The sequence below is a fragment of the Tigriopus californicus genome, chromosome 2, assembly GCF_007210705.1.
Source record: "Tigriopus californicus strain San Diego chromosome 2, Tcal_SD_v2.1, whole genome shotgun sequence".
Taxonomy (NCBI): Eukaryota; Metazoa; Arthropoda; class Copepoda; order Harpacticoida; family Harpacticidae; genus Tigriopus; species Tigriopus californicus.
The window spans coordinates 5,308,621-5,335,769 of NC_081441.1; the positions used below are offsets into that span (position 1 = coordinate 5,308,621).

At 46.9% G+C, this 27,149-nt stretch overlaps 5 protein-coding genes across 7 annotated transcripts; 3 read left to right on the top strand and 2 right to left on the bottom strand.

Moving 5' to 3' along the window:
- Positions 1–125: 125 nt before the first annotated feature.
- On the top strand, positions 126–4,966 carry LOC131877124 (dynein axonemal intermediate chain 3-like). The gene is made up of 11 exons (XM_059222712.1): positions 126–202; positions 553–746; positions 817–1,059; positions 1,148–1,467; positions 1,773–2,085; positions 2,164–2,463; positions 2,538–3,297; positions 3,384–3,517; positions 4,037–4,217; positions 4,309–4,436; positions 4,504–4,966. The coding sequence occupies exons 1-11, from the start codon at positions 175–177 to the stop codon at positions 4,870–4,872; spliced, it is 2,970 nt and encodes a 989-aa protein (XP_059078695.1). The 5' UTR covers positions 126–174; the 3' UTR covers positions 4,873–4,966.
- Positions 4,889–9,165, bottom strand: LOC131877127 (uncharacterized). 3 transcript variants are annotated; one of them, XM_059222716.1, is made up of 2 exons: positions 8,596–9,165; positions 4,889–7,528 (listed from the first exon to the last, which is right to left on the bottom strand). In XM_059222716.1, the coding sequence occupies exons 1-2, from the start codon at positions 8,687–8,689 to the stop codon at positions 5,118–5,120; spliced, it is 2,505 nt and encodes an 834-aa protein (XP_059078699.1). In that variant the 5' UTR covers positions 8,690–9,165; the 3' UTR covers positions 4,889–5,117. The 3 variants fall into 3 exon arrangements, with proteins under 3 accessions (XP_059078699.1, XP_059078701.1, XP_059078700.1); XM_059222718.1 differs by having other exon boundaries at positions 8,916–9,162; XM_059222717.1 differs by lacking the exon at positions 8,596–9,165 and adding an exon at positions 7,865–7,895.
- Positions 9,166–9,929: 764 nt separating this feature from the next.
- Positions 9,930–12,009, top strand: LOC131877129 (erlin-2-like). Its single transcript, XM_059222721.1, has 2 exons — positions 9,930–10,654; positions 11,123–12,009. The coding sequence occupies exons 1-2, from the start codon at positions 10,295–10,297 to the stop codon at positions 11,750–11,752; spliced, it is 990 nt and encodes a 329-aa protein (XP_059078704.1). The 5' UTR covers positions 9,930–10,294; the 3' UTR covers positions 11,753–12,009.
- LOC131877121 (uncharacterized) lies at positions 11,928–18,659 on the bottom strand. Its single transcript, XM_059222707.1, has 4 exons — positions 17,610–18,659; positions 13,338–16,415; positions 12,928–13,259; positions 11,928–12,856 (listed from the first exon to the last, which is right to left on the bottom strand). Exons 2-4 carry the CDS (start codon positions 16,172–16,174, stop codon positions 12,102–12,104), a joined length of 3,924 nt encoding a protein of 1,307 aa, XP_059078690.1. The 5' UTR covers positions 16,175–16,415; positions 17,610–18,659; the 3' UTR covers positions 11,928–12,101.
- A 3,506-nt stretch (positions 18,660–22,165) lies between these two features.
- LOC131892292 (ATP-dependent RNA helicase vasa-like) lies at positions 22,166–25,813 on the top strand. The gene is made up of 3 exons (XM_059242099.1): positions 22,166–24,450; positions 24,523–24,657; positions 24,728–25,813. The coding sequence occupies exons 1-3, from the start codon at positions 22,990–22,992 to the stop codon at positions 25,217–25,219; spliced, it is 2,088 nt and encodes a 695-aa protein (XP_059098082.1). The 5' UTR covers positions 22,166–22,989; the 3' UTR covers positions 25,220–25,813.
- The last annotated feature ends 1,336 nt before the right edge of the window (positions 25,814–27,149 follow it).

The window sequence follows — 27,149 nt, forward strand, 5'->3', positions numbered from 1 at the left end:
GTCGCTAGGACACTTCACATTTCGTTAACTCAAATCATGCGCATTGCTCTTGACCATTTGAGTCACTCTAAAAACGCGGAGAATTTGAAAGTCCCGGTGTTTGATCAATATCCAAGCCTGGGTGCTCAATGCGTGAAACAAGCCTCGATTAGGACGTCCATCTAGAGAGTCACTATGACTGACGAAGGCAAAGAACCAGAAGGTAGAAAACAAATACCATTATGAACGATAAGACGTGATAAAACTATGTTCAAATTTACTAATGTCAAAAATGAGATTGCGGCTATTGATTAGTACCAAATCTGCCCGTCACTGGTTGTCAGGTCTCAATCCATCCCTTTATTTGTGTTGTATATGCGTGTTTTATATTTTCGACTAGTTACTTATTAGTTTAATTTTGTTGCCGTTGATTGTTCATATTCTATGATGAAAGTGACGAATTTCCACGCAACATTAAGTCATTTTGGAATTGGCATATTGTTAATTATTCCGTCATGAAAAATATTAGCCCGTTTCAGGTTGGTAGGTAAATATGTACATTTTCATTTCTAGATGAATCCAATCTATTGGAAGGCACGTATCCTCTCGAGCTGTCCCTTGAGACCCAACTCCAACTAGAATGCGAGGCCAATGGGGACTTGCATTCGCAGGAAACCATCAAATCATTGCCGCTCAAACACATCCAACAGGATTTGTTGGAGAAGGGAGCCCGCTCAGATTTTTACGCGCTAAGCCCTAAAATAGAGGTATAATTTATCTAAATGATTTCACAACCTCTTCACAATGGCGACACCACACTTCTATTCTTGTTTACAGAGATGCTCATTGGACGAAGTTTTGATCATTTTTGATCCCACTCGGATCCATGGAACCGAATTTTTACTCTGCTTAAACGTGGATTCAAAATTTGGCTACTTGAACGCCCAGGAAGAAGCAGAGGCCCGATTAATCGATACAGATTCGCCTTATGTCTATTACCCTCCCCAGCCACGCCTCTGGGATGGACGGGGTAGCGACAAGGAAATCGAGGGCTCTTGGGAGAAAAATGTCAGAGCTAAAGTATGACCCTTGAATTTTTCTTTCACTTTCTTGTAATTCATTTTTGGTACATACGAAGAACGGCAAGAGTGCGTGTATCCGGTTTCAGATCTGGCTGAAGATCAAGCGAAATGTGCCGAGAAAGACCAGCATCTTAAATTTTACGAATCGGGACGTGAAGGACGCAAAGGATGGTTACAAGGCATGCGAATCCTACCAGGAGACCAAGTTTAACTTTAAGCATGTCCATTTGATGGATCGGGCTGTTCAAGCCGTACCCGTGACCATGGAGGGTCATTCTCAAACTGAGCTGAAACATCCGAAAAACATTGCCATTCAATACGAGGCCCGAGCGTTTGGACCCGATGAAGTGGCTGAAATATGGAAGTCCGATTCTATGCGCAATTTCTTGTCCAGGGCCGAGAAAATGTAAGATCGAACCGTATTTTAAGTAGAAGGTTTAAAAAAAAAATGTTATTGTGATTTTTGCCACGTCTTAGACCATTTGGTGCAGAAAACTGTCCCAAGATTTTATCCCATCTAATGATGAGGCACTATCCTGGCAACTTGTATTTCTGAGAGATTTTTGATTCCATATATAACCATTGACTAAAGTTTTGAAGAGAACATAATCGTACATGAGACATTTTAATTATGATCAAATTTTTGAAGTACTGCGTGGACGTCAAGCTTACTAAAGATTGTGCTGACCTAATCGATCAAATCTACTACAGAATGATGGAAGTACACCAAGAGCCGGATATCATGGGCCATCTCCGACCCGATGTAGAAGCCTTCTATCGCCGAGACGAGGTCGTTGTTATCGAGGAGACGAAATTTGCCTACCGAACCTTTTTCAGCGAATTGGTCTTTTCCAAAGACAAGCGCATCACCCAAGTCAAATGGCACCCCAAACTGCCTTACATCATGGCCATGTCCGTCATCGAGAACGTTTCCTACGAAGACTACCTCGAGAGCCTGAGCACCCGACTGGTCATGCCCAATGTGGTCATGATTTGGAACATGAATTACAATTATTACCCTCAGGTACATGAGGCTCCTCTCCAACTTGACCCAAACTCTTGTTTGGCCAGATAATTGATTCTTTGAGAATCATTTCATTAGGTCTTACTGCGGGTAGCCGATGACGTGACCCATTTGGAATGGCACCCGTTTGAGCCGGAAACCTTGGTGGGTGGGTGTGTCAATGGTCAATTGATGATCTGGGATCTGACACAGTACTACTCGAACCTCGAATCCAACACGTGTACCTGGGACCACAAGAAGTTCCTGTCGCCTCAATACAATAAGCTCTATGTTCAGGATGGGTACATTCCATTGTTACATTGGAGTGCAGAGTCAAGTAAAGAGCATTCGCATCTGTGCGGCGTTGAAGACCTCCAATGGTTGCCCAAAACAGTTTGGGTAAAGCAATCTTGTACGATAACGAATCAACTGATCGATATACGAATAATGATGTCTCCACTTGAATGAATTAGTTCAGCTACGATAGCGCCTATCCCAAGCAAAACCAAATGGACGACGAGCTCCAGTTGATATCGTGCGATGCAGACAGCAACGTTCTGATTTGGGCGCTCCGTAAACCGCCCGCCGAAGACGGAATCGACTCCTCCGATGTTGAGGATGAATTGGCGGGCAAACGGAAAGCATCGAGCTCGGGCTGGGAAAAACTCAAATTGCAAAGTGCCCTGCCTGCGTCTATATCCACGGGCAAGAAATACTCGCCCGCGATAGGCAAGTATGAGCCTCTCAATCGAGTTTGGAGGCCAGTTCACCGGATCTGCTTCATTGACCCAAAGCTCAAGTTCGAGGAGCAACTACTCACCACCACGATCACATCGGTGAGTGTGATCGATCGACCAGATTTGATCATTTTCAGCCGGAAAGATTCCACGATTGTACCGTCGGATCCACCCAGCCCGAAAAGCAAACCTCAAATAGAACGGAAGCCCTCAGATACTGGGTCGATTTATTCCCGATCTTCATCTCGATCTCATTCGCCGGTTTCAAAACTGAGGAAACACCCCAAAAAGAACTCGGGTCCCCAGAAGCATCGAATCGAGGTACCCAAGCAAAATTACGACTCGAGCGAGGATGATGAGGAAGATTCCAAAAGTCAGGAAACGGATCCCGCTCAAATGGCACTGCCCACTTTTCTCATGGCAGGAACCATGTTTGGCAGCATAGTCCGAGTGGACCTGACCAAAGTCAAGGTCGATGTGGAGACCAATAACTTGAGTAGGTCGAGTGAATCCAAAGAAGTTCTCCTATTTGATACTTTTATGCCCTGCTCATTTATTTATTTATTTTTCATTTTTCTTCAGTTTGCAAAGTGGAATGGGAGTGTGCTGTTCATGATGGGCCCGTGAGATTTATGAGGCGTTGTCCGCATTACGAGAAGTTGCTCCTAACTGCAGGAGGATACAGCTGGGCATTATGGAGTGAAACGAATAGCTTGGTAGGTTTCCGTTCCCAGTGGTAAAAATACCCTTAAAAGATTTGATGGAAATTCCCAAACGAATCGTGGCATTTTTCTAGCTCAAAAAAATCATAGGGAACAATTTTGATGTTATTGCTTTATGGAATTCTAGCCCACATAAAAAACTTACATGCCTAAAAACATTTAAAAAACTAAAATTTTCAACAAGCTTCTCAATCTGAAATACTAGCACTCTTAGTTAGCTCTTAAATATAAATTATGACATCTGAAAATTATATTGAAAATATAAAATGAAAATTATATGATTTTATGAAAATTTTAGTTTTTTAAATGTTTTTAGGCATGTAAGTTTTTTATGTGGGCTAGAATTCCATAAAGCAATAAAATCAAAATTGTTCCCTTTGATTTTTTGAGGTAGACAAATGCCAAGATGTGTTTGGGAAGGGCTTTTTGAACACCGTGATGTTGTATTCCCCGATTCCCACTGGTCGCCAAAGCCTAACAGTAACCAATCAATCTTTACGCATGATGGTCCAGGCTATTCCGGTGGTTCTACATTACATCGAGGACCCTCTCTTCACTGACGTTGCTTGGTCTTTGACGCAGCCTCATCGCATTCTATTTTCGGACGAGAAAGGAACCGTTCAAGTCTGGGACATCCGAAGCCGAAAATCTGAACCGTTTCAATCACAAGACATTTCCGGCAGGACGATAAACGGTAATAGCCTACTGGATCAGAGCCGATTTGATAGCTATCGAAGGCTAATAAGTTCCTTTCTAGTTACTGATCAAATGAATGTGATTTTCAGCCTTGACACCCTTTAATTATCAGAATTCCGACAATCAACTAGTGCACTATCTTTCGGTGGGTGATGAAACGGGCACGGTTCACGTCTTAGAGATTCCCAAACACTTAAACGAAACCTATCCGGAAGAGGTAAATTATTTTGTGAATGGCAGCCAATAGATTTCAATATCTGAACGTAATACTTCCTACCTGGTAGGTGGATGACCTCAAAGATCTCATCGAAACCGAAGTCATCAGGATTCGAGATCGAGAAAAACTGCAAGCGGATAAAAAACTTGCCACGTACGAGACCGAGCAGCCCGATGAAACTGACGATTTTGATGAGGAACGACGTATTCTCTGGGATGAAAACGAGTACTTGAAGGTTTACTTTCAACGGGAGCGGTTCGTACTCGAGGAGACTTATGGAGAAGACTGGAAGAAGTACTTGAAGTTTCCCGATCTTCCCCGGAAAAAGCACTACGTGGAAATCAAGAGGCGAGGCAGCTCAGAGGACAGACGTCGGCAAAAAGAGCTGGCTCTAAAGGCCAAAAAGAAGAAGGGAGGCTCCATATTTCGCAAATGACCAGAAACGGAGGCACTGGGGGTGAAGAAGGATGTATTCATTGTGAATCAAATAATTCTTTGATTAGAAGGAGGGAGCAAGTTTTGAAGGACAAGACACCCTCAAAAAGTGCATTAATTCTGTGAGAAGCTGCAGAACTGATCGGGTTCAATCAGCTTCGTCATTAGGGTCCGCATAAAAACATACGTATGAATCACACAATTCTGGACTATGGACAAACAGGCATTATTCCCTCGCGAAAGAGCCTACAGTATGGCCTTGCCAGGCGATCGGTGTTGAGTCGCAAAAATGCCGACCTCCCCGGGGGAAGGCCTCAATCGTTTCGTACTAGGTTGCTGGAGATCAGGGATCGCCTCGAAGGACATTTTTCTCTTTCGCGAGGGATTGAAATCGCCTTGAGCCAGAGCTCGTCGTCGACGCGTCTGGAAGCGATCCGAACCGCAATACACCACAGCCTCGAGGATGGACAATTTTGAGGCGGATCGAGTTCGACCGCTAGTCGGGGAGATCGAGTCCAACGAGGAAAGGTCAGAAATCGAATCAATGGCACTATCACTTGTGTACGACACGGATCCTTCCATTGAGCTCCCAGACGAGACACTCGGACTTGTGGAGGGACAACACGACGAGAGTCGCAGATTATTGACGCTCGGGTCATTGCTGCTGGAAAACCGAGCCGCATAACGGATCCGTCGATTCCGGGACCAATGTGCGGAGAGAGAAGTGTTTCCGCCACTTATATTAAGGCCCGCCGATTCCGATGGGTTCGGCGTGGGTTCCACAAGAGCGGTATTCTCGTCGCTGGTCCAAGGCTTTTCAATAGTATGATCGGTCACGGTGACATCTTGGTCGTCCGTGATACTTGAAGGGATTGATGAGGTCAGAGTGTTGACGTTGAGGGGTTCGGCAGTGGAGGCAATATCGTAGATTGGACTGCCTTGACTAACACAATTGTAAAGGGCTAAGCGCATTCGGTTGATCATATGACTGAGGAGGTCCTGATCGAGAGAACCAAAGTCGTGAAGATTGGTCACGTGAAGAACAAAGTTTCGGTACAAGTTCTTGGCCAGGATGGTGGGAGCGGTTTCCTGAATGAATTTCTCCAACAAGATCACCAGCATCCTATCCCCGTAGCAAGGGTTGTGATGAAGAAACGTGTTCCATAGCTTCATGAAGCCCTTTTCGCCAGAGTTGAGATCGAGAAAGTCGTCAATTTGTCGATTCGAATTATCCACCAGCCATTGGTAGTTCTCCTCGTACTCGGATTCGCCCACTTCGTGACGAACAGGCTGGTTGTTGCTGATGTGAAAGAGCTGCCTCTCACTGATGGGTTTGTGTTCGGCATTGATCTTCTTGACGAGCTTCTTTACACGGAACTGGTTGCGAGCCTGTTGAATCTCCTTGTTGGACAGGGGTCCTCGGGCGATTTTGTTCAATCCATTTGGCAGTGAATTTGCATTGAAATGTTTAGACAGATTCCTCTTCACCTTCTTATTGGATTTCAATTTCAAATCTGACGCTGAGGGTGCGACAGGTCTAATGAACGGAGACTTGTTTTCGACGAATTTCTTGGCTGGAGAAGAAGGAGCGTTCGTGAGGACCACTTGACTTCCAGTCGAATACGGCTGAGCAGCAAGACGAACGTTTGGTTTCTTAACCCCCCCTTTCGTCCCACGTTTGACTTTCCGTCCTTTGACGGATGATTTTGTTTTATTTGCAGGCACATCGCTCTTGGCCTGTTTCTGCTTTTTTATACCTTTGCCGGTGGTTATGGTTTTCTTCGATTTAAGAGCGGGCTTCTTTAGGGTTAATTTCTTTTTGTGTTTCTCGGGAGCTGGCTTCCCTTCGATAATCCAGCTTTCTTTCATCCGTGACTTGGTCCCAACGCGAGTCGTTCGATTCTCCTTGCCGGAAGGAGGCTTACTCGAACAACATGAAAGTGACAGATTCGAAGAGCTTGTACTTTTGGAACTACGAGGTAGATCTGGTGCGGTCAGTTTCTGCTTGGGTCCAAGAGGTGACCTTGCCGTGCGTTTGGGGGACGACTTCTCGCTCAGATGAGAGTCCACAGCCCGACAAAACACCGCTCGCATATCTTTGATAGGACTCATCATTGGCCTCAGTGACTTTGTCGGACTCTTGGATGGGCGAGAAGCCTTTCGTATGGGTCTTTTCGGCTTCACGGGCGAAGCTTCTGTCGTAGCGATAGCGAAATGACTCCGACACATGGCCTTCGAACAGGAAGATGGGGAGCCCTTGTTTTGCGGTCGAGCTTGATCGTAGAAGCAGGACAAGTGAAATGAGTCCTGACAATCCATTTGAGCACACTGCACGAACGCCCCTGAAGCTTGACAATAACAGCAACTCAAAGACAGACATCGCTGGATTTCTCGCGTGACTTCGTCCTCGGAATAATCACAAATCGATCGCCGGGGTAACCCGTGAGCCGATTCCAAGCACATCTTATGCACCAATATCACCGGCGAGATGGCCACCAACTGATAGTTGAACGAGCAGGATGGCCGCCCATTTGGCGTGGGGAGCTGGTTTTTGCGGCAGAGCGAGCATCTTAACGACATGGTATCACCACTTTCCTGACCCGTCTCTGTCCGTTGGTCCTCGTCCACCCCAACCGAGGACAACGAGGAATGTACAGCTGGAATTAAGTTGAAATCGATCGATCAGTTCATGACTTCATCCAAGAGTAATCGCACTAATCCTCCTCGATATCTTTTCAGTTATAAGCTAGTAATGCCGTTTTGGCCAGTCTAGCCCGTCTTTAGAGGCCGAAGAGGAAAGACAGAAGGAAAATCGGAGGAAGCGGAGGAGAAGAAGATCAAGGAGAAGAAGGGAATGAATAAGGTTCTCGTTATCTCATGTTGCTCCTTGGAATATCACACGGCCAGTTTGAAATACTGCCTTCGTAGCTCGACCATAGGCCACTCAGCCTACCTCCTCAAATATACACTCACTCAATTCATACATTCAGTACCTGCAATACTGGCCATGATTAAGAGAGGCCGTCGTCGCCCACCGCACGTTAAGCACAGCAACCAGGCGAACGCTGCTGGCCGGCCAACTCAACGCGTGTTACTTCACGTTGGAAAGGACGGAGGGCGCAGTGCCAGATCAAAGGCCGCGTGTGAAATAAGTAGAGGGCCAGAGAGCGAGTAGAAGAACTATCATCGCCCTTGGCTTTATCGTGCGTTGAAAAGGAACAAGCGACCCAGTTCCACCACGGCTGGGAGCCGACCAATGAAATGGACATGAATGGACGGTCAAAACATGTAAAACCATAAAAAAAGATGGCTAGGGCAGCCAAAGAAATACCCAGATGGCACAGGGATCATCTATGAATGAAGGTAATGCTTGAACAGAGGCACGTCGATCAATGAACAAAGAGAAAGTAAGATTTGATAACGAGATGTGTTTTCCTGCCTTTCCACCTAAAAATACCGAGCCCCAATTCAGCCACCGACGATGGTCCTCCGTCATCAAGGCGAATGGTTGGACCTGTAGAGCACCTACCCACCTTCGTCGACCACCCGGACGCCCTGGGCCTCGGCCTGAGCCCGCCTGATCTTGCCCTCTTTAGACCCCTATCATTTAAGATGAACCCCTGAAGTCTCAAGCATGAAGAGAATGGGTCAACGAACGGGTGGCCAAAGGTCATACGGATCACGAATTTCACGGCCTTATCATATGGCCTGGGGATGGACGTACCGGAAAAGGTTCGGGCCAAGGACGAGGAGAGCGAGGACAGGGAGGCCGTCAAACTGCTCGGCACGCCACTCATGATCCGGCGCCACAACCGCATACACGCCACCCGTGGTCAACCCAATCCACCGGTATGAACCACGGCCGGATGCCACCACATCCAACTCCGACCCCTACTCCACGCTCTCGGCGGAATCCTGATCGCGATTCCCTTGCTCGTAGAGCCGACTACGGGCATCGAGCGACGGACGGACGGGGGGATCCTCTCGTCGGGTCAGCCGCGTTTTTCGAGATCGGATCGGTGCTTGACTCACTCACTCACTCACCCAGAGGGATTGATGGGCGGCGGCTCGAGTTTCAGTCTTGACTCTCCGGGTTGGATTCGTCCATGATGATGATCCGTCACGCCCACTGATTGAGGAATGGCCAGTCTGCCTGTCCGTCTGTCGCTCAACCCCCGATCATGATGATAACAGGATGATCTAGAAGTAGTGGAAGTAGTAGAAGACGGTGGACGAGGAGAGAGCTAGCTAGCTAGCGACACCACATATAGATATATATATATATATATAGAGAGAGAGAGAGAGAGTCCTACTCAGAGCGACACCCACTCCACCCAATGACCGTTCATCTCCAGCCTCAGAGGGTGACCCGAAAGGCGAACCATCGGACGGCCAACTCGACCCAAAATGCTATACAGCTCGCCATTGACGGAGCTGAAGTCCAAGCGGGCAGTGAGATGAGGGTTTCGAGAGGGAAAGAAGGCCCGCAGGCACTTATTAGCGTTGGATAGAACAATGCCGATGACCGCATCGATTAAGGATCCAACCTAACGGTCATCACGAGCCAGGTCACCTTTTGGCCTTGGCGCGCTTTTATCCCACGGACTATCCTCAAAATGGGGACACGCAACCTTTCAGAGGTCGGATGAGTCAAGTCGATCGACGGATAAACGACCGCATCCAAACTTGATGCACCCTGTCCTCGAAAAATTTCAGCCGTGGGCTGCACTGATCAATGAAATTGAAATGTCTATAGCATGGACCTATGGCATGTGACTGAACCATGAAAGCATGAAGAACCGAAAGTGGGGATGGGAATAGTGGGCCTGGATTTCACTCAGATCTAGATCGTACGAGTCATTCGTCAGAACACATAATGTCAATTCGACGCCACTCAATGCTCAGTCTAGGTGTATGTATCTGTGTATCTGAAGGGTCTCCAGTTTAGCCGACCGACTCAATCAAAGTCGATCAATCTAAACTTCCCAGTTGAAAATGATCACAATACTTCGGAAGAAGGATCATTCCGAGTCAACACAACCTCACGTGGGTACCTGGTCCATATCAATGTTTGTTTTGATTTCGGCTGTCCGGGCCAGCGGCCTTCAAAGTTCATAGGCGCTGCCTAGCGCAAAGTGAAGGAGCACCCCGGAGCACCCGCACGTTTGGTTCACGTTCACGACCAGGAAATATCCTTCAAACTAGAGACTTGTGTGCACACTGCGGCCCCATGAGAGCTAGATGGACCTGGGCGCCAATCGGGAATTCGGGAAGAACACTATTTCATTTCCAACCTACTGAGGACCACTGAGGACTACTGAGGACGCTCATACCATCATCATCGTCACCATCATCCATCCTTGTTGTTGTTGTTGTCGTCATTATTCTCATCGAATTGTGCGTTGGATTGTCATCCTGCCAAGATGCCCGAGGGTCTGGTCACGTTCGTTGCCATCGCCATGGCCCTCATTGGAGTCTTGGCCAATTTCGCGCTTCACAAGATCGACGAAGGCCATGTGGGCGTGTATTACCGCGGTGGGGCGTTGCTCTCGCAGGTGTCCACGCCCGGCTTTCACATGCGCATCCCGGGTTTGACCACGTTTCGCGTGGTGCAGACCACCCTGCAGACGGATCAGGTGACCAATGTGCCGTGCGGCACCTCCGGTGGAGTCATGATCTACTTCGATCGCATCGAGGTGGTCAACATCTTGTCCGCGGACGCCGTCTACGACATTGTCAAGAACTACACGGCCGATTACGACAAGCCGCTCATTTTTCATAAGGCGAGTTCCTCTTTTACCTCGATTGATTTCCCGTCGTCAAATATCATATAGATAACAACCATGGTATGGAATTTACGATGAATTCAGCCTTGACGAGCACTCTGCGTAATAGCTCCTCCTCGAGATTCCCGGTTAGTTCGTACGTAAAAGCCTTCTAATATGTTTTCTCAGTCTTATTCTAAAGTTTGTGCGATATTATTCTACAGATCAGCCATACAAGTTAGGAAAGGGTCCATGTCATTGAATTTACTTAGCTGGCGTTAGAGCATCGCCAGCTCATTTGTGACTCACCACTTCTTCCGCCCTTGTAATATGAATGACGAACCGCAGGTCTTATTTCTCGTAATAGCTTTCAAGTGTGCCAGATCAACCCGCCTTCAAATGATTTGCCCAATCCGGCCTTGGTCCTTATCATTGTAAGAAATCCAACCCAGCACCAGATCCAATGTATTCTTTATTGATTTACAGGTCCACCATGAGCTGAATCAGTTCTGCTCGGTTCATAATCTCCAGGATGTGTACATCGATTTGTTCGATCAGATCGACGAGAACCTGAAGAACGCGCTGCAAAACGACCTCGAGCAATTGGCGCCCGGACTGCGCGTCCTCTCGGTCCGGGTCACCAAGCCCAAGATCCCAGACTCGATCAAACGCAACTACGAGCTCATGGAGGCCGAGAAGACCCAATTGTTGATTTCTACCCAACGCCAGAAGGTGGTCGAGAAGGAGTCCGAGACTGAACGGAAGAAGGCCGTCATTGAGGCCGAGAAGGAGGCCTTGGTCTCTAAGATCAACTTCGAGAAGCAGATCGTGGAGAAGGAGTCTCTGCGCAAGATGGCGTCGATTGAGGATGCCATGCACTTGGCCCGCGAAAAGAGCCGCACGGATGCCAGTTTGTACCGCATCGAGCGAGAGGCGCAAGCCAACGCCCTCTTGCTCCAACCGGAATACCTTAAACTCAAGGAGATCGAGGCCCTGGCCGCTAACCGAAAAGTTTATTTCGGACCAAGTATCCCGACCACGTTTGTCGAAGGTCTTTCCGACCCTAGTCAAGAGAAATTGTCAGTGCTCAATACCCAGTCCAAAACCCCGCCTTAACCAAAACAATGGCTCAGTTCAGGAGATGGAAAGTACTCGGGTGATAATGTAATATAACAGTAAATGAATTTCTTGTTCTATCGAGCTTTACTGCATCGAGACATCATGGCCTGAATCCCCGCACCTGAAGAACATTTGGCTGGGTTCAAAGAATGATGGCAACATGTAACACGTGTTAAAGGCATGTCTTTGGTTTATTTTGATCAAATTAATAACACGTGTCATGCAGGAGAATTAGAAAGAGAGAGAGAAAGAGAGCGGGTATTTGATTAACTTTGTGAGAATCAATGAAGATTGTTGTCGTCGTTCCAGTGCTTACGATACATACACTATGTGGATGAATGCCCCGTTACGCTTCGCTTGAGTTTGATTGGCTACCCTCGACGACCGTTTCGTCTTCGCCGAGGTTGAGTAAAAGTACGGACGGAATTATATCATTTTGATGCTCAGCCACCAACATGGCAGCGATCCACTTGATATACAATTCTCGACTACTAAACGAGATGATTCGACCAAAATAGGGCCGCTCTTTGGTGCGCTCCACCTTGCCGTCTTTCTCGATGAACGTTACGTTGTAATTAGAAGGAGCGTGTTTCTTCACCTCACAGCCCAAATACCAAATGATCTTTTCTATGTCGAAGGAATCCATCTCCTGCGTTTCCCCGTTCTTCAGCTCTTTTCGGCGGGTGATTTTGGCATTATTCACGGAAAAATGGTATTTCTTGAAACTGGCTTTGCTGGCCTTGACATTGTCGGAGTACAAGGCTTCGCCAAACACGGACAAGGGCGGTATGGCACACGGGAGAGCTTCCTCGAAGAATGTATTGCGTTTCAAAAGGAGGTAGGTGTCACGGCGATCCTCTTCCGACCACTCCCACCACTTCAGCGCCACGTCGTAGATGATCTCTTGATAATGAATGGGCCTCTCCATCAGACCGCCTTGGATCACTTCGTGCAGGATGAATTTGGAAGTGTCGCCAGCGTAATTGGACTCTCGAAGAGCCTTTTGTTGAAGCTCGTGTGCGGTCATTTTGGGAGTGACGGCAATACTGACAAAATCGTCGCCGGTTTTGGTATCAATATGGACAAACATCATAACTTCGCCTAGAAAAACCACCCGAGGGGGAAACACATTTTAATTTGATCTAGGATAATCACTTACAATGTCCATTTACTTGTAATTTTTATAGGCATTGGATTTCTGTTGAAGCTTTGGGTCTTCTTGAGGATTTCCTCTTCCCGATCCAACTCTTCTCGGGTTACTTTGAATAACCGCAAGTAATGGTCGATGAGATCCTTGCAAACGTCCGCTTCCCCCGAGGTCCGGGCAAAATTCGAGGCCGGCTGATTGTCCACTGTCAAGAGGGTCGGACCCCAGATTGCGGCCAAATTAAAGTTGGACATGAGATTCCGTTCGCACTGATTGGCAACTGCTCGCAAGTGTCCGATGAGACGGCGCAAGGTGCGAACATTGACATCAGGCAAACCCAAGAGAAGTTCCTCGTATCTGAATGAATAATACAAAAATCAATAGACAACAAATCGCTTGACGTAGAAAAGTAAGACGTGATCGACCTCGAAGTACCTTTCCAGTTTTTCGCTCCCTTGCTCGATCATGGACGCCTCCATCCACATGGGCCTCAAGGCCTCGGTTAACAAAGGCTCATCCAAGGTCCGCATGAAGCGTTTCAATGCGTTGGCCACATCGTGCTCGGAGAATTCCTCTCGGGAAAGGCCCACAGCCCAGGCGTTTTTTTGGAATTGATCTAGGAGCCGATCGATCTTGGTCTTCACGCCCGAGTGTCGATAAATGCCTTCGGTCAAGAGCCCGTGACGAAACACGAAGTTGACGCATTGATCTACAATCACGGGGATCTCGTCTTTGGTCACTTGTTGCTCAGACAAGTGCTGTCCATTATTGAAGGCCAAGCTCTCGAGAGCAAACTTCCAGTGATGGATTTCTTTCTCATGGCGAGCTTGGAGGTACAGGGATCGATCGACGAAATCCACCACAATCACGGGTGCCCCAAATTCGGGGGCATTCAAGTTCTTGGTCTCCTTCACCAAGGTCACGTTCTTGGTCTTCTTCAGATCGATGCGCTCCATGGTGTCTTCGTCTTTGAGGCCGTAGTAGAAGAACGGTCCGCGTAAAGAGATCCACGAAGGATGCCATTCGCCGGCAAACATCACCTTGAGGAACACCCATCCCAATTTGGAGCAATCGTGCATGGAAAAGGTCTCCAATTTGACACTAAGACTTTGAGCGATCTTGTCCACCCAAGTATCACGGATGGCGGTGGTGGTGGAGCCGAAGGTGCGGACAATGAGTTTGCTCCCATGTTTCTGGAACTTTTCCCAATGATGTGTGAACGCCACATCGAAGCAGAAAAGAATGCCGTTCTCGTCCTTCACTGTCCGCTTATTCAAGGACAAGATCTGTTGCAGGTGAATGGCCTCTTTGGGCTCGGCCAGGGAATCTTGATGATGAAAGTAGGAGAGAGCCGCATTGCCCAAAACGCACCATTTCTCGTGGGCTTGGGTCTTCTTCGACTTGGAATACACATACAATGGGCCGCTATGGCACGTGGTCCCGGACCAAGAGCTGTCGGACAAAGCCGACCCACGACGACTCCGGGAGCCTTTGCTGAGAGCATCAACTCTGATCATGGCTTTAGACTCTTTGGGCGAGCTTTGTTGGGAAGCACCGACAGCGTTGTTCTCCTTTGATCCTGACAGATTGGGTTTCATGACTTGCTCCGACAATTTCCGAGTCATCTTGGAGAAGGAGAATTTTTTCGTCAGAAACGATAGATTGCTCGTCGAGGAAGACCTACCCACGTCACGCAGACTCTGAACCGATCCTCCATGAGGAGTTCCCTTGCCCATGGATTGGGAATCATCTTCCATGCCTTTGACGGCCATCACGTGCTTGTTTTTGATCGGCTGGGCATAAACGCAAGTCTGCGGATCCGGTTCGCCTCCGGATTTGTATGACAACGATGTGCTCGAGGATGTGATCGAGTCTGGATATTTTTCGTCTGACGATTCAGAATGGACGAGGTATGAACGTTTGCGACTGGATGGAACCCACACGTTTTCGTATGGATTGTTCGGGGGAGGTTGGCTGGGTGGAGGAATATCAGTTACGGAAGAGCCAGTAGAAGTTCGACGAGAATCTGTTTCGTCCATGGACGTAGACGAGGAAGGTAAGAATGAGGATTTGCGAGGGGGAGGGACCGGTGGGGCCAGGAGTCGACTATCGGATATGATGGAGAAGCTTCCGGAACATATGGAAGACACGTCGTCGTCGTCGTCATCATCATTATTATCATTGTCGTCGTCGTCGGAGTTTTCGTCCGACTCGTTTTCCTCCTCGATGGATTCGGAGCGTTCAAAGCACGGATCGAACTTTTTCAATAGCGTGAAATTGGCCACGGGCACCTGAACACCGTTTTGGATCCGAAACTTGGCGCCTGGCAAGGCCACGCTATCGTAGGAGTGTTGATTCCCTGAGGACGATCGCGAGATTTGAACGGCTCCTTTGGCCTCACTTTGAGTGTCCTTAATCTGCATCTTTTCAATTTCTTGGACAAACTTCTCCTCCCGATCGAGCTCTTTAGCAGCTTCCTCCCAAAGCTTGTTGAAATTGTCTCGGATGGCGATGGTGTTCAATCGACTCCAAGACTCCGGATTTTGCTGGGCTCGGATCTCGTCGATATCCATGTAGATGCGCTCGGTCTCGGCGATGTCTTCATCCAAAATCGACGGGATCACCTCCTCGCCGATTTCGGAGTCGGGGACGTTGAAATTCGAGTCGATCTCCGAGTAGAAGTTCTCGTTGTCGTCGGCGTCAATGGGATCGGAATACTCCTCGGGCTCAATCACGATCTTCTGTTTGGGATCTTCGATCTTCTGTGGTAAGCTGTTGTTCAAAGACTGAAGGATAGTGGTGGGGATGTCGTGGTTCTCGTAGTTTGGCTTCGTCAACTTCGAGAGCCTCGGGGCCGGAATGGGTCGGATTCTCGGGGGTGGCGAGCGTGACTGGAGTTCCTTCAACGGAGACTCGAACGCCACAGAGGTCAAAGAATCGCTCTCCTCTTCTCCCCCCCGGGTCTCAATTCCCGTCGGCGCCGCATCAGTTTCATCCGGGACCTTTTGAATGACATAAGGTCGGCCATGGTTAATGCCCATTTCGTCGTAGGAAGACACTTTCGAAGCTCTTGAGGCAGCCCTTTCTCGAGTCTCATCCCAGCTGTTATGGCTCTTGTCGGTGGTGGTTGAACTCACGGATCCGTGGCGTCGCACGGGCAATGCAGGTGGGCTTCCGAACTCGTCATCGAAAGACCCAAAGGGATTGGGATTGGCGGCCAGAAATTGGCCGTTCTCGTAGATGACGGCCGAGTCACTTTCTCCCTGTTCCATCTTGGCGAGTCCACATGCACACACTGATCACACAAACACGCACAGAACCGGCTTTGACACCCTCTTATGAGGGAGATATCTTCTCCTGAGTCATTGCCATATTTACTCAGTTCAACTTCAATTCACCGCTCAGACGAGTGATCCTGGATGGACGTCTAATTTCGGCGCTGAGAGTATTTCCAAATGAGAGCAAGAGAGAGAGGGAGAGAACTCTTTTGTCACACTGGTATGATATTTGACACTAGAAGTAAAGAAACTGAGGTGAGTTTGAGGAGGACGTGGGCAATAATCCGGCAACATTCTTAAAACTCCTCATTATCTTCCCCACATGTACTCATTGCTACAGTGTCACACAGAAGAAGGCTCTCTGTCAGAATTGCATGCAGATCAAGCGAGCTTTTCCTACTACACTCTTTGTGCTCAATGGTAAAAGGAAGAGGAGCAGATCGAGATGGAAAACATCTGTGCATTTCTCTGAAGAGAATCGTGGGGAGGCCCCGGTCACAATATTACCGGGTGGGTCATTGACATGCTTGATCACCTATCCTGGATCATTACACGCTTTAATCCAGACAGTCAATGTCAATGAGCCAATGAATCGAGAGAAAATAGTATGGCCAAGAATCATACAATTTGTAAGTTCTAGTTATGACAAAAAGAATTGCCAAAAAGTGACACTGTCCAGGGTTTCCCCTTGAGTACTAAGAGAACAGGTTTTGAAGGGATATTTCAATCGATGAATTACTGGTTGTGTTGCTGCTATTTGTCGATCCCGATGAACACCCTGTACAAGGCAAAAAAAGTATGTCACGAGTATTCCCCCGACAGAGGTCGCAGTATTAATCAATATCACGATTTTCAGGATATATCTGTGATCGGGGAAAACCCTGTGGCACCGATGACGAATGAAATGATGAGCCCCGAGGGATCGATCACAAATGTCAAATATTATTCCTGACCCTCGGACAAGGGGGATTAATTTTACCTAGTCGAGGGATGGAGAAATTGACGTTTGTCATCGACTCGTCGATTCAATAGAGGAAATGCTGTTTGTCTTATCACTCTTTCCAGCATGGCTAAAAAATGATATGGGCCCAACAGTAAACAAAAAATCATTCAGACGCCACAAGCTGGGCCCACAAAAGGAGCAGACAGTCCTTGCACGGGCATTAAAGAACGAAATCTAAAAATTTATTAAGGCACTGTCGCATTGAAATGACTCATGATAACTAGGAATGTCCTGTCTTGTCTTTCGAAATCATCATTTACTCCACCTCCAACACCAAACAAAGCTGAACAACAAGTCTGTTGACAAGACTATTGGTAAATGCTACTAGGCTCCATCTATCTAGCCAAGAAAAGAACTGAATCAAAAGTCAACCATTCGAGATTTGGAGGCTCATTTTTGCGCACAATTGATCACAACGACCCTTACCTGAAACTGACAGAAGCCTCTCCGGACCAACTGTAAAATCCGTCCCTGCAGTTCGGTTGGGATCTTCTCACTGAATAATTCACGTCCAAGATCTGCTCGCTAAAGGAGAGCCCGATCGAGGGATGATAGATCGATAAAACAACCGTAACAAAAAAACGGACGTCCGGGCCAACCCAAGAACCTGAATTACAAAATGTCAGCTTGGTCAGCTCCAAAGGGCGACTGATAGGATTGAAGAGATGTGGGTCTATGTCCGTTTTTACACCTCCATGTTGATCACTCCAGACTGAGCGTGTGTGTGTGCCAATGTGTGCCCAGTCAGATCTGTCGGATCTGTCGGATCTGTCGATCCCTCTGCTCGGTGTGTTGAGCCAGCCACGAGGCAGAACGAGCCACGGACAGTGTTCTCGTGTTCTCGGAGTCGCCCGAATGCCCGTGCTCGCGGAGTCAGGTCAGCCTCCTCCTCCACCCACTCCTATGCGCCACAACAGCGAAACGCGATCCCTCTGTCCAAAATCCCCTCGTGCGTACCGTTGCTAGGTAGACCGGGTGGGTTAGCCCTGGATAATCCGAGGGTAACAGCCACTCCAGCTGAGCAGTCCCACTTACTCGATAGGCCAGATAGGCCCGGAGACGGGTACGCTCACAGAGAGACTGACAGAGACTGAGAGGGGCTCGACACTGACGTACTCCATGGGCTAGACTGCAGGACCGAGACCAGGAGACCGAAAACGGGGCCGGATGAGTTTCACTGGGCACAATCAGACCGAGCGTAATGGAGTATGAAAATTCTAGTAGTCGGAGAGCGAGCGAGAGTTATCAGTTTATGTCCAGATCATCCGTCGAATCAAACCGGGGTAGGTACATATCTCAGGGGAAGACCATGAACGAGAAGGGTGGAGACTAATGCTGATCATCCCTGGGGATGGATTAATGTCCAAAGATCACAATAAAATGGATTACAATGGGACGACTTCGGGGGCGGCGGTCAGTGTGATTTTTCACCATTGCTCTCACTCGAGCTCTAACTAGCTCTAAGGCTTAGGGGTGGTCGTAATCGGATTGGAAAGGTGACGCCATGGGTTGATTGAGTAAGTTCATGAGACGAGGTAAATGGGGAAATAGGACGGATCTATCCGGTTAGGAGGGTGGATGTCGAGAACCAGACATCAGTCGCTTTGAAATAGCGTTCCATGTCAATCATCGAGGGTTTAAAAGGTGGCACTCTCGCGTGAAATAACTAGAATTCCCAAATAGCCAAGGGTTAAATCTTCCACTTGGGTGAGACATTCCCCGCTTATCGACCAATGCCTTAGTCAACATGACGGGCGAGTTATCAAACAAGAAATCGTGGTAAATTTGAATGAGACATTCAGCAACGTCGAAAATACAAAATCACATAAATAATTACGGAAGTATGGTACGAGAGTTGTTTTCTTTCCAATGATATCACATTAGTAATGGCATGTTGGGAAACCATTAGCTAGCCTCAGAATATCACCCTGATTATTCTCACATCAAAATGAGGCAATCTTTTTGATTGATAATAACTTATTACTTGGAAATTAACTATTGCCTTTACTTTCCAAGCTTCCTGGTACCCTTCATTTAATTTTGATAATCATTTGCTCCCATTACTCCTATTGATGGTTCTATAAGGTGATAGGCTGCAACAACAGTGCAATCAAGGTTGTTTATTGTTTGAACACTGAGTTTTTATGATTAATTTTCAATTGAGCCAAAACAGTGTTTCTAAATAATCAAGTTTACAATACTTTATCTAATGAATTTTTCAACTAGCATATCTTACTGAAGTTAAATGGCAAGTTGTGTTGAAAAGAGGATTTACTAAATGGATTATTTTCTCTGCACTTTCATTTTGGTATACTTTTGTCACAATATATCAAATTGAGTGTTGCAAACTTTACTAAAGCCAATATTTCAACTTCTTAAAATGCGTCATCCTCCAAAAGGTCTATATTTTAGATGCCACAAACTACTGACACTATTCTATATATTTTTTGAAGACTAGTTAGAAAAAAGTGGTTTTCATATTTTGCACTTGAAATTGATTTATCTTGCTAAAAACCGTAGCCAAGATTAGAATAAATGCAATGCTAAGTTGAACTACATAAACGGTCATGTTCATTAACAAGTTAAATTCAAGATTGCAATAAAAAAACCGCACCAGTGGAGGCAGGGCTGAATTTCCTAAGCAATAATAAGCATTACAAATGACTCGTCAAGGTATTAAAGTGCAATATATACCAAGATGCATTATTACTGTGCTTTGGTACAAAAATTTGACAGAAGAATGTACAATTTTACGATTATCAGACACTGAAATCTCTCATAAACTCAAATCATTCATAAGAAGTTTAATCACTTTTGTTTGTATCTGTCTTCACATGATTTCAAAAGTTTTGAATGACGCAAAGTAGTCATTGTTCTTCCCTTCTAACATTATCAATGAAAGAATGCAACTTCGTAAGGGATATTTTGTACCTACAAAGTACCATAACATTGCCACATAAGCTGTCTTGCTTTATGAATATGTCATCAATTTTCCTTCAATATTTTTTCACCATGTTTGCCTTGAAATCACACTTTGTGGTCCATTTAGCCACCTAGGTCAGTGCTTCCAGATGATTGGCGGGAAAAGCGTCAAAATTTTAAGGAAATCTGCAAGACGATGGCAAGAGATGGAAGCATTGACCTTAGTACTTACAAGGAAATTCGCCAGAGCTCACCCATTGAGCAATAAGGCCAAAGTAAAAATAAACCCCCCAGTTGTGGGTAAACCTTGGAATCATTGTGATGCCAATTTCTACTACTAACAAAAATCTTAAATAGATTCCACATGACGTTATTGCTTGCAAGTCATGTGACATAGATTCAAGTGTAATATTTGATTTGCCACTCAGCCCTTTTTTCTCATTGGTGCTCCATATGGAGAATATGGACCCTATTTGAAGAACTGATCAATTTGCTTGACAAAACGTGAAGCTGATGGGAGCAAAAAGGTTGTGCCCAAACAATGGTTGAAGCACCTCACAACATTGACTTGGGTTCAATTCAGATGACAATAACTTGATGTACATTAGATCAAAGTTAACATAAGGCACATATTCCACTGGTTTGAAGAGAGGTAAATGAGAGTTATGTTTTGAGGCTATTTTATATTTCAGTCATACGACTATTGTTGTCACACATCACAGAAAATCTAAACTAATATCCCTGGTGGTAGCCTCTGGTGACTATTTATTTGATCCCATTAGTAGCAATTGAGACACTGCATTTTTTGGCATTTGGAGTGCTAGGATTGGAGCCGCGAACATCGCCCGGCCAGCAAAGCCAGCCATCACATCATCTGTATATAATTCCAATAGAGAAATGTAAAACTTTTGGATTTCATACTAGTTCGCTCTCTGGTTCTACCATGAAGGAAGCGTCACCACGCTTCTTACTGATGACAAAAAGTTGGTACCAATTTTTTTTCTTCGTATTTTCTGCATATTTTTGTCGTTTGCCGTGTAATATCATCTTTATCAAATGAATGTTGGAGTTAAATGGTTCAAAATAATTGTCGAAAGATTTCCTCATATGGCGAGCAATTTTTTTTGTGCTGATACTGACTTGAAAAGTATCCCAGTGACCTGCCAAAATTTCTGAAATCATCAGACAGCTGCTGTTTAAAGGTGTCAATAGGGCTTGTCAAGTGAGCGCGTTCATTAACAATTGACGTTATTCCATGAACTAAAATCAAAGACAACCTGCCCAGCCAAACCAGACTGTGCATGCATTGAATATTGACATTCATTCTATCTTGCATGCTTTTCTAAGCAAATAACATTATGGTATTGAGCCAATTTGATAGTGTGTTCACCAGTTAACACCAAACATGTTCATTTTGTTGGGTTTTGTATCACAGCTCATTTAAAATTAAAATTACTCAATTATTGAAAATCAAATGGGTGGATAGTGTTAGTTGACTGTGATGTTTGTCTGAGTTTTCCCGCCCCAAAATGTCCAAAATCAGGGAGCTGGGTTACATTTATCCTTGAATTTCCTTCACTTGACATGCCCTATAGGCAGTGTTCTAGTCCGGATCAGATTGTTTCTCCGTCTGTGGGTGTGATTGGTGTCTAAAAGTTTCCTTGAGAAAGGTTGGGCAAGAAAATCAAACTGGGACCTCTCTCATGTGAGGAAATTGCACTAACCGCTACAATAAATCCTCTCCAATTGAAACATTGGGGAGAACATCTTAATTCATTTTTCTTTCCCTGGTTTAAAACAGAAGAGACAAATGGTAATAGAAGGGCTTTAAACACCTGTTAACGATACTTTACAGAAAAGTACCCCGTTATTGGTAGAGTTGTTCAAAAATAAAGTTTTACAAGTAATGTCATTACTTCAACCCTGATAATGTTTTCGTAATTTCCGATTACTAGTTAAGAGATAGTTAACCTAACAGATATAAATGTGCTAACCTTAATATTTGGAAAGAACTTGCAACCTGTTGATGATTTGGAAGATTACAATAAATGTGCCACCTCATATTTTCATTTAAAATGCATATGTATACCATGAGTACCCATGCTAAGTCCTTTTTCAATGTATAAACTGGTCTGCTACTTGGTCTATACTAGACCTGTGATTTCTGCACTGAAGGGCCCAGCATGAGACCATGAAGAAGTGACAACTAATTGGCCAACCCCTCCTATGCAGCGAAATTTGAGTTGTTTAAGCGCAACCGACACAAGCTTTTTCAGAGCAATTGAGGCTTGAAGCTTGGAAGAAATTGTTTGCATCAGGATCAGTTTTGCGAAACGAACACGTCGGATTGGTTCAACTTAAAAGGCATCCTCGAAAATTTGGGTGAGGCTGTTCGAGGAACACGGCTCTGGTAACTCTGTGGGCTGAGCACGACATGGGTTTATTTTTTGTTGTTGTACTTTGTCAGTCTCTCTCTCGGTTCATTCCTCGCACTCACATGCACCTGACTTACTCCCCCGCAAAGCGCGAACCGCAGGGTCTCCTGGGTTAGCTTAGTTGAGCCTGTTGGACGGCCCGGCCGGCGCAATTGGCTGACAGCTGACGAATAGAGCACGTGGGAGCTAATGGTGGCTGGCCTAGCATCGGCCCCATGATTTTGATGGGATTTTCATGGCCGAGTCTGGCCTGAGGCTGGTTGGCTGGCCCCTTTGGGCTGGACGTGTTGTTAGACTTCTGCCTGACTAGACCGGGCTGTTATGTGTCGCGGTTAGTCGCGATTAATCCGAACCTCGACGTGAATTTGCCTGCATTGTCGCTAGGTTATCCTCCACAGGTGGCTTATCAGCCAGACACGCCTTCAATCTTTGAACCCACGACCGATACGATGAGCGATTGGGAGGACGAATCCAGTGCGCCGGTGCCCATTCCGGTCGCGCCCACTCCCGCTCCGGCCAACGGGGGTGGACTCCAGAGCTTTGCCCCGCTTGAGACCGAGTCAGGTGGCTCCCAGCCTAGTGCCACGTTCACGGGGCGGGGACGCGGATTCCGGGGTGGAGCGCGCGGAAGTCAAGAGCGATCGTACGGCGGGTCCGGACGATTTCCCGGAGGTGGGGCCGGAGACAGAGGCGGGGGCCGGAGAGAAACGAGCCAGGATGAGGCTACCGATGCGGATATTTGGGGTCAGGGCGGAGGGATGAAGTCGTGGTCGCATGGTCATGATGGTGCCCCGCGAGGCCGACGTGAGGGGCGGGGAGGGGGTCAGCGAGGGGGACGAGGCTATGGCCACGAGAATGGAGGTGTGTCGTATGGGGGAGGACGAGGTGACGACTTTCGACCGCGTGGAAGGGGAGGTGGCTTTGGGGGAAGGGATGGTTTCCGTGGCGACTTTGATCATGAGGGTCGAGGAGGTGGTGGTTATGGTGATCGCGGTCCGCGGCGCGGTGGTCGTGGCGGCGGAGGCAGAGGCGGTGGCGGTGACTTCAGTCGGGACGGAGACCGAGAGAGGGACATGCCGCGTGAAAAGTACGAACCTGAGGAAGAAACCACCGACGAGCTACTCACGCACGTCATTCCGTCCGGGATTCATTTTGAAAAGTATGACGCCATCGATTGCAAAGTGAGCGGTGAAAACCCGCCCGCGGCCATCGAAAGCTTCGCCGAGACCGGCCTCCGGTCCATTCTTTTGGACAACATCAAGAAATGCGGATACAAGAAGCCCACCCCCGTCCAAAAGCACGCCATTCCCATCATCCGCGAGAAACGCGATCTCATGGCTTGTGCACAAACCGGATCAGGCAAAACGGGTGCCTTCCTCCTGCCCATGCTGAACCGGTTACTGGAGGAGGGTGTGGAAAGCCATGCTGGGGCTGAGAGCCAAACCCCTGAGGTGGTCATCATGGCCCCAACGCGTGAGTTGGCTCTTCAAATCAAAGACGAGAGCCGCAAGTTCGCCATGGGCACCAATCTCAAGAGCGTTTGTATATACGGAGGCACATCCGTACCTCAGCAGTTATCCATCCTCGACCGGGGTTGTAACATTCTGGTGGCCACCCCGGGTCGTTTGCTTCAATTTGTGCAAATGGGCAAAATCTCGTTCAGTGCGCTCAAGTTTTTCGTCCTAGACGAAGCGGATCGCATGCTGGACATGGGATTCATGCCGGACGTGGACTCCATGGTTCGCGAGCCGTCCATGCCCACCAAAGAGGAGCGACAGACTTTACTGTTTAGTGCCACTTTCCCGAGTGAAGTGCAGAAGATTGCCCGTGATTACCTCGATAATTATTTGTTCCTGTCCGTCGGCATTGTGGGCGGTGCTTGTGAGGACGTGCGACAATCCGTTTTCCTGGTGAGTGTCTGCTAGAGTTGAAGCTTCCAGCTAAAATGCCCCTTCATATCTGTATCGATTGTTCTTCTGCAGGTGGACCAGTTTGATAAGAGAAACAAACTCTTCGAGATTCTTAAAGATACGGATGTTCAAAAAAGCAAGACGCTAATCTTTGTGGAGAAGAAGAAGAATGCCGATTTCTTGGCCTCCTTCTTGTGTCAAAGCGATGTAAGTTCCATTTCGATCCAGGGTATATGTTCTATTAATGAAGCTGATGTCATCCGTGCTTTGATTTCAGTTCCCTACCACCTCTATTCATGGGGATCGACTCCAAAGTGAGCGCGAATCGGCCCTCAAGGATTTCAGGACAAGTTCCAAACCCGTTTTGGTGGCCACAGCCGTCGCTGCACGTGGTCTAGATATTCGCAACGTGGCTCATGTTGTCAATTATGACCTTCCCAAAAGCATTGACGAATACGTCCATCGCATCGGTCGGACGGGTCGCATGGGCAACGCCGGTCAAGCTACCTCCTTCTTCGACCCCAAAGAAGATGGTGACCTGGCACAAGACTTGGAAAAGGTCCTGATGGACGCCAAACAAGAGGTGCCCTTATTCCTGAAGGAGGCCTCCTCCCGTACGCTCAATCGGGGTAGTGGCTTTAACAGTGGCGGATTCGGGGGTCGAGACATTCGTCAAAAGCGTGGAGGCTACTCCAATAACGGCAGGGACAAAGCGCCCGTGTCCATTGAGGCCGACGCGGCGGGAGATGAGGAAGAATCCTGGGATTGAAAGGCTGAGTGAAAGGATGAGATCTAGTTCAGAAATGTGTGTGCAAATGTTAATGAAGTTACGAACACAAAATCGTCCAATCAGCCACCCCACTGAGAAACAAATAATCTCACTCCCAAATGTCACGTGTGTTCAAACAACTTCCTGGGTAACCAGGAGCAGGGCCAGTCGTGCTCTTTTCAACCCTTTTTTCAGTCCAAGTCCAATTGACATGCTTTTTTTTTTACAAGCAAAGCACTCAAGTGATGATTTCAATCAGTTAAGAGTAAAAGCCCATTGATATAGGTACAGTAGCACGTTGATAACATTGACATCTATGATGCCGTCGTTGCGTTTTGAACAAAATTGAATTGCGTGGCCAAGTTTAAAAATGTCATGATCATATTGCTCCCAAATTGAAACATTACCTACATCTGCAATCGCACCTACTTTATATTTTTGACCATAGTTCTATCTTTTTACCTTCAGTGCTCTTGGATTCTAATTTCATGAAGTGCCTTCACAAGCATGCTGTGTAATTCTGATAACTATGCGATATTTGATAAGTAAACCTAATGCTCTATGAATTTGGAATGAAAGAATCTGAAAGAAGAACTCTCTAAATTTCATGTTTCACTTCGTGCAATGTGATTTCACGGACAGCAAAAGGAGTCTTAAATCTGTTCGACAGATTGAGATTTACTGAAAGTCTCAAGGCATATTCGCCGTCTTCAAAGCATACTCACTGTTTTAATACGTACCTTAGGGTCGGCGAGCGAGGAAAGACGGCCATGACAAAACTCTCTCAACCTCTGTCGCAATAATGCCCTGCAATCAATTGAATTCGGATCACCTGGCATCATGGCTGGGTTGGAATTGCAGGAATTCTACGAATTTCCGCTGGATACTCCCAGTTTAAATTCCGCCACTTTATTGCAACTCCTCACAGTCCTCGGGCGTGTTCTATTGCACTCCGATAGTTGGCCTTTTGGGGCGACAGACTCGGGCTCGAAAAAACGTCCCAAGCGGCTTTTTGATATCGACGAATTCTCTACCGGCGATTTCGATTTCAGTGGGGAGCTTGACATTGACAAAAAACCGCATGGAAATGGCACTCTGTCATTCATTAACAACGACGTGGCCGAAAATTGCTTTCGAGGAGATTGCGAGCGATCTATTAGTTTCATCGTTGGACAATTCGATCACGGTCATTTGCACGGATTGAATCTGTTAGTATTCAGGAATGGTGACGTTTTGAGAGGGGAATTTCTCGATGACTCGTTACATGGGGCCACAGCAGAATTTGACGGCAGGCATCAACTTAAATCATTTGGTCATTACGACTCGGGTAGAAGAATCGGACTTTGGTGGGATATCGATCCGGTTTACCGCTCCATTGTTTATGGTCCTGTTAACGACAAAGGCCAGATGTCTGGTGATCAATTGAAACTCATACATTACGGTGAAACAGACTTCTTTGCTCTCGGAGGTTCCTTTTCGAACAAAATCAAAGCTCCAGGACCATCTCGTAGGATACCAATCACCGATTTGAGAGTGTCAGAGGAGAATCTTAAGCTTGTCTTTGGCTTCGGAGAACCAAGTCAATTGCAGCAAGAACAGGTCAGCTTCTACGAAATTTCACATGTCAAATCAAAGGCCGAGAAATTTCTGGCCCAATCGTGTCGAGTGAGCATGGCTTCCAGGGAGACTCACGAAACAAAAGGGGCATTTCGGAACCGGACTTTATTTGAGCAAAGTCCGCCCGAGCGACCGATGGTTTTTGCTTCGTTCGCCAAGGATCCACAATGTGAACCATGGAGAACGGCATCTTACGGAGTGCCCGGAGCCCTTCGAACCCATTACTTCGCTTGCTATCCAGGATCCGGATCAAAATGGATCATGAGCATTTTGGGACAAATCACCGGACTAGCTTCATACGGCTGTGTCAATT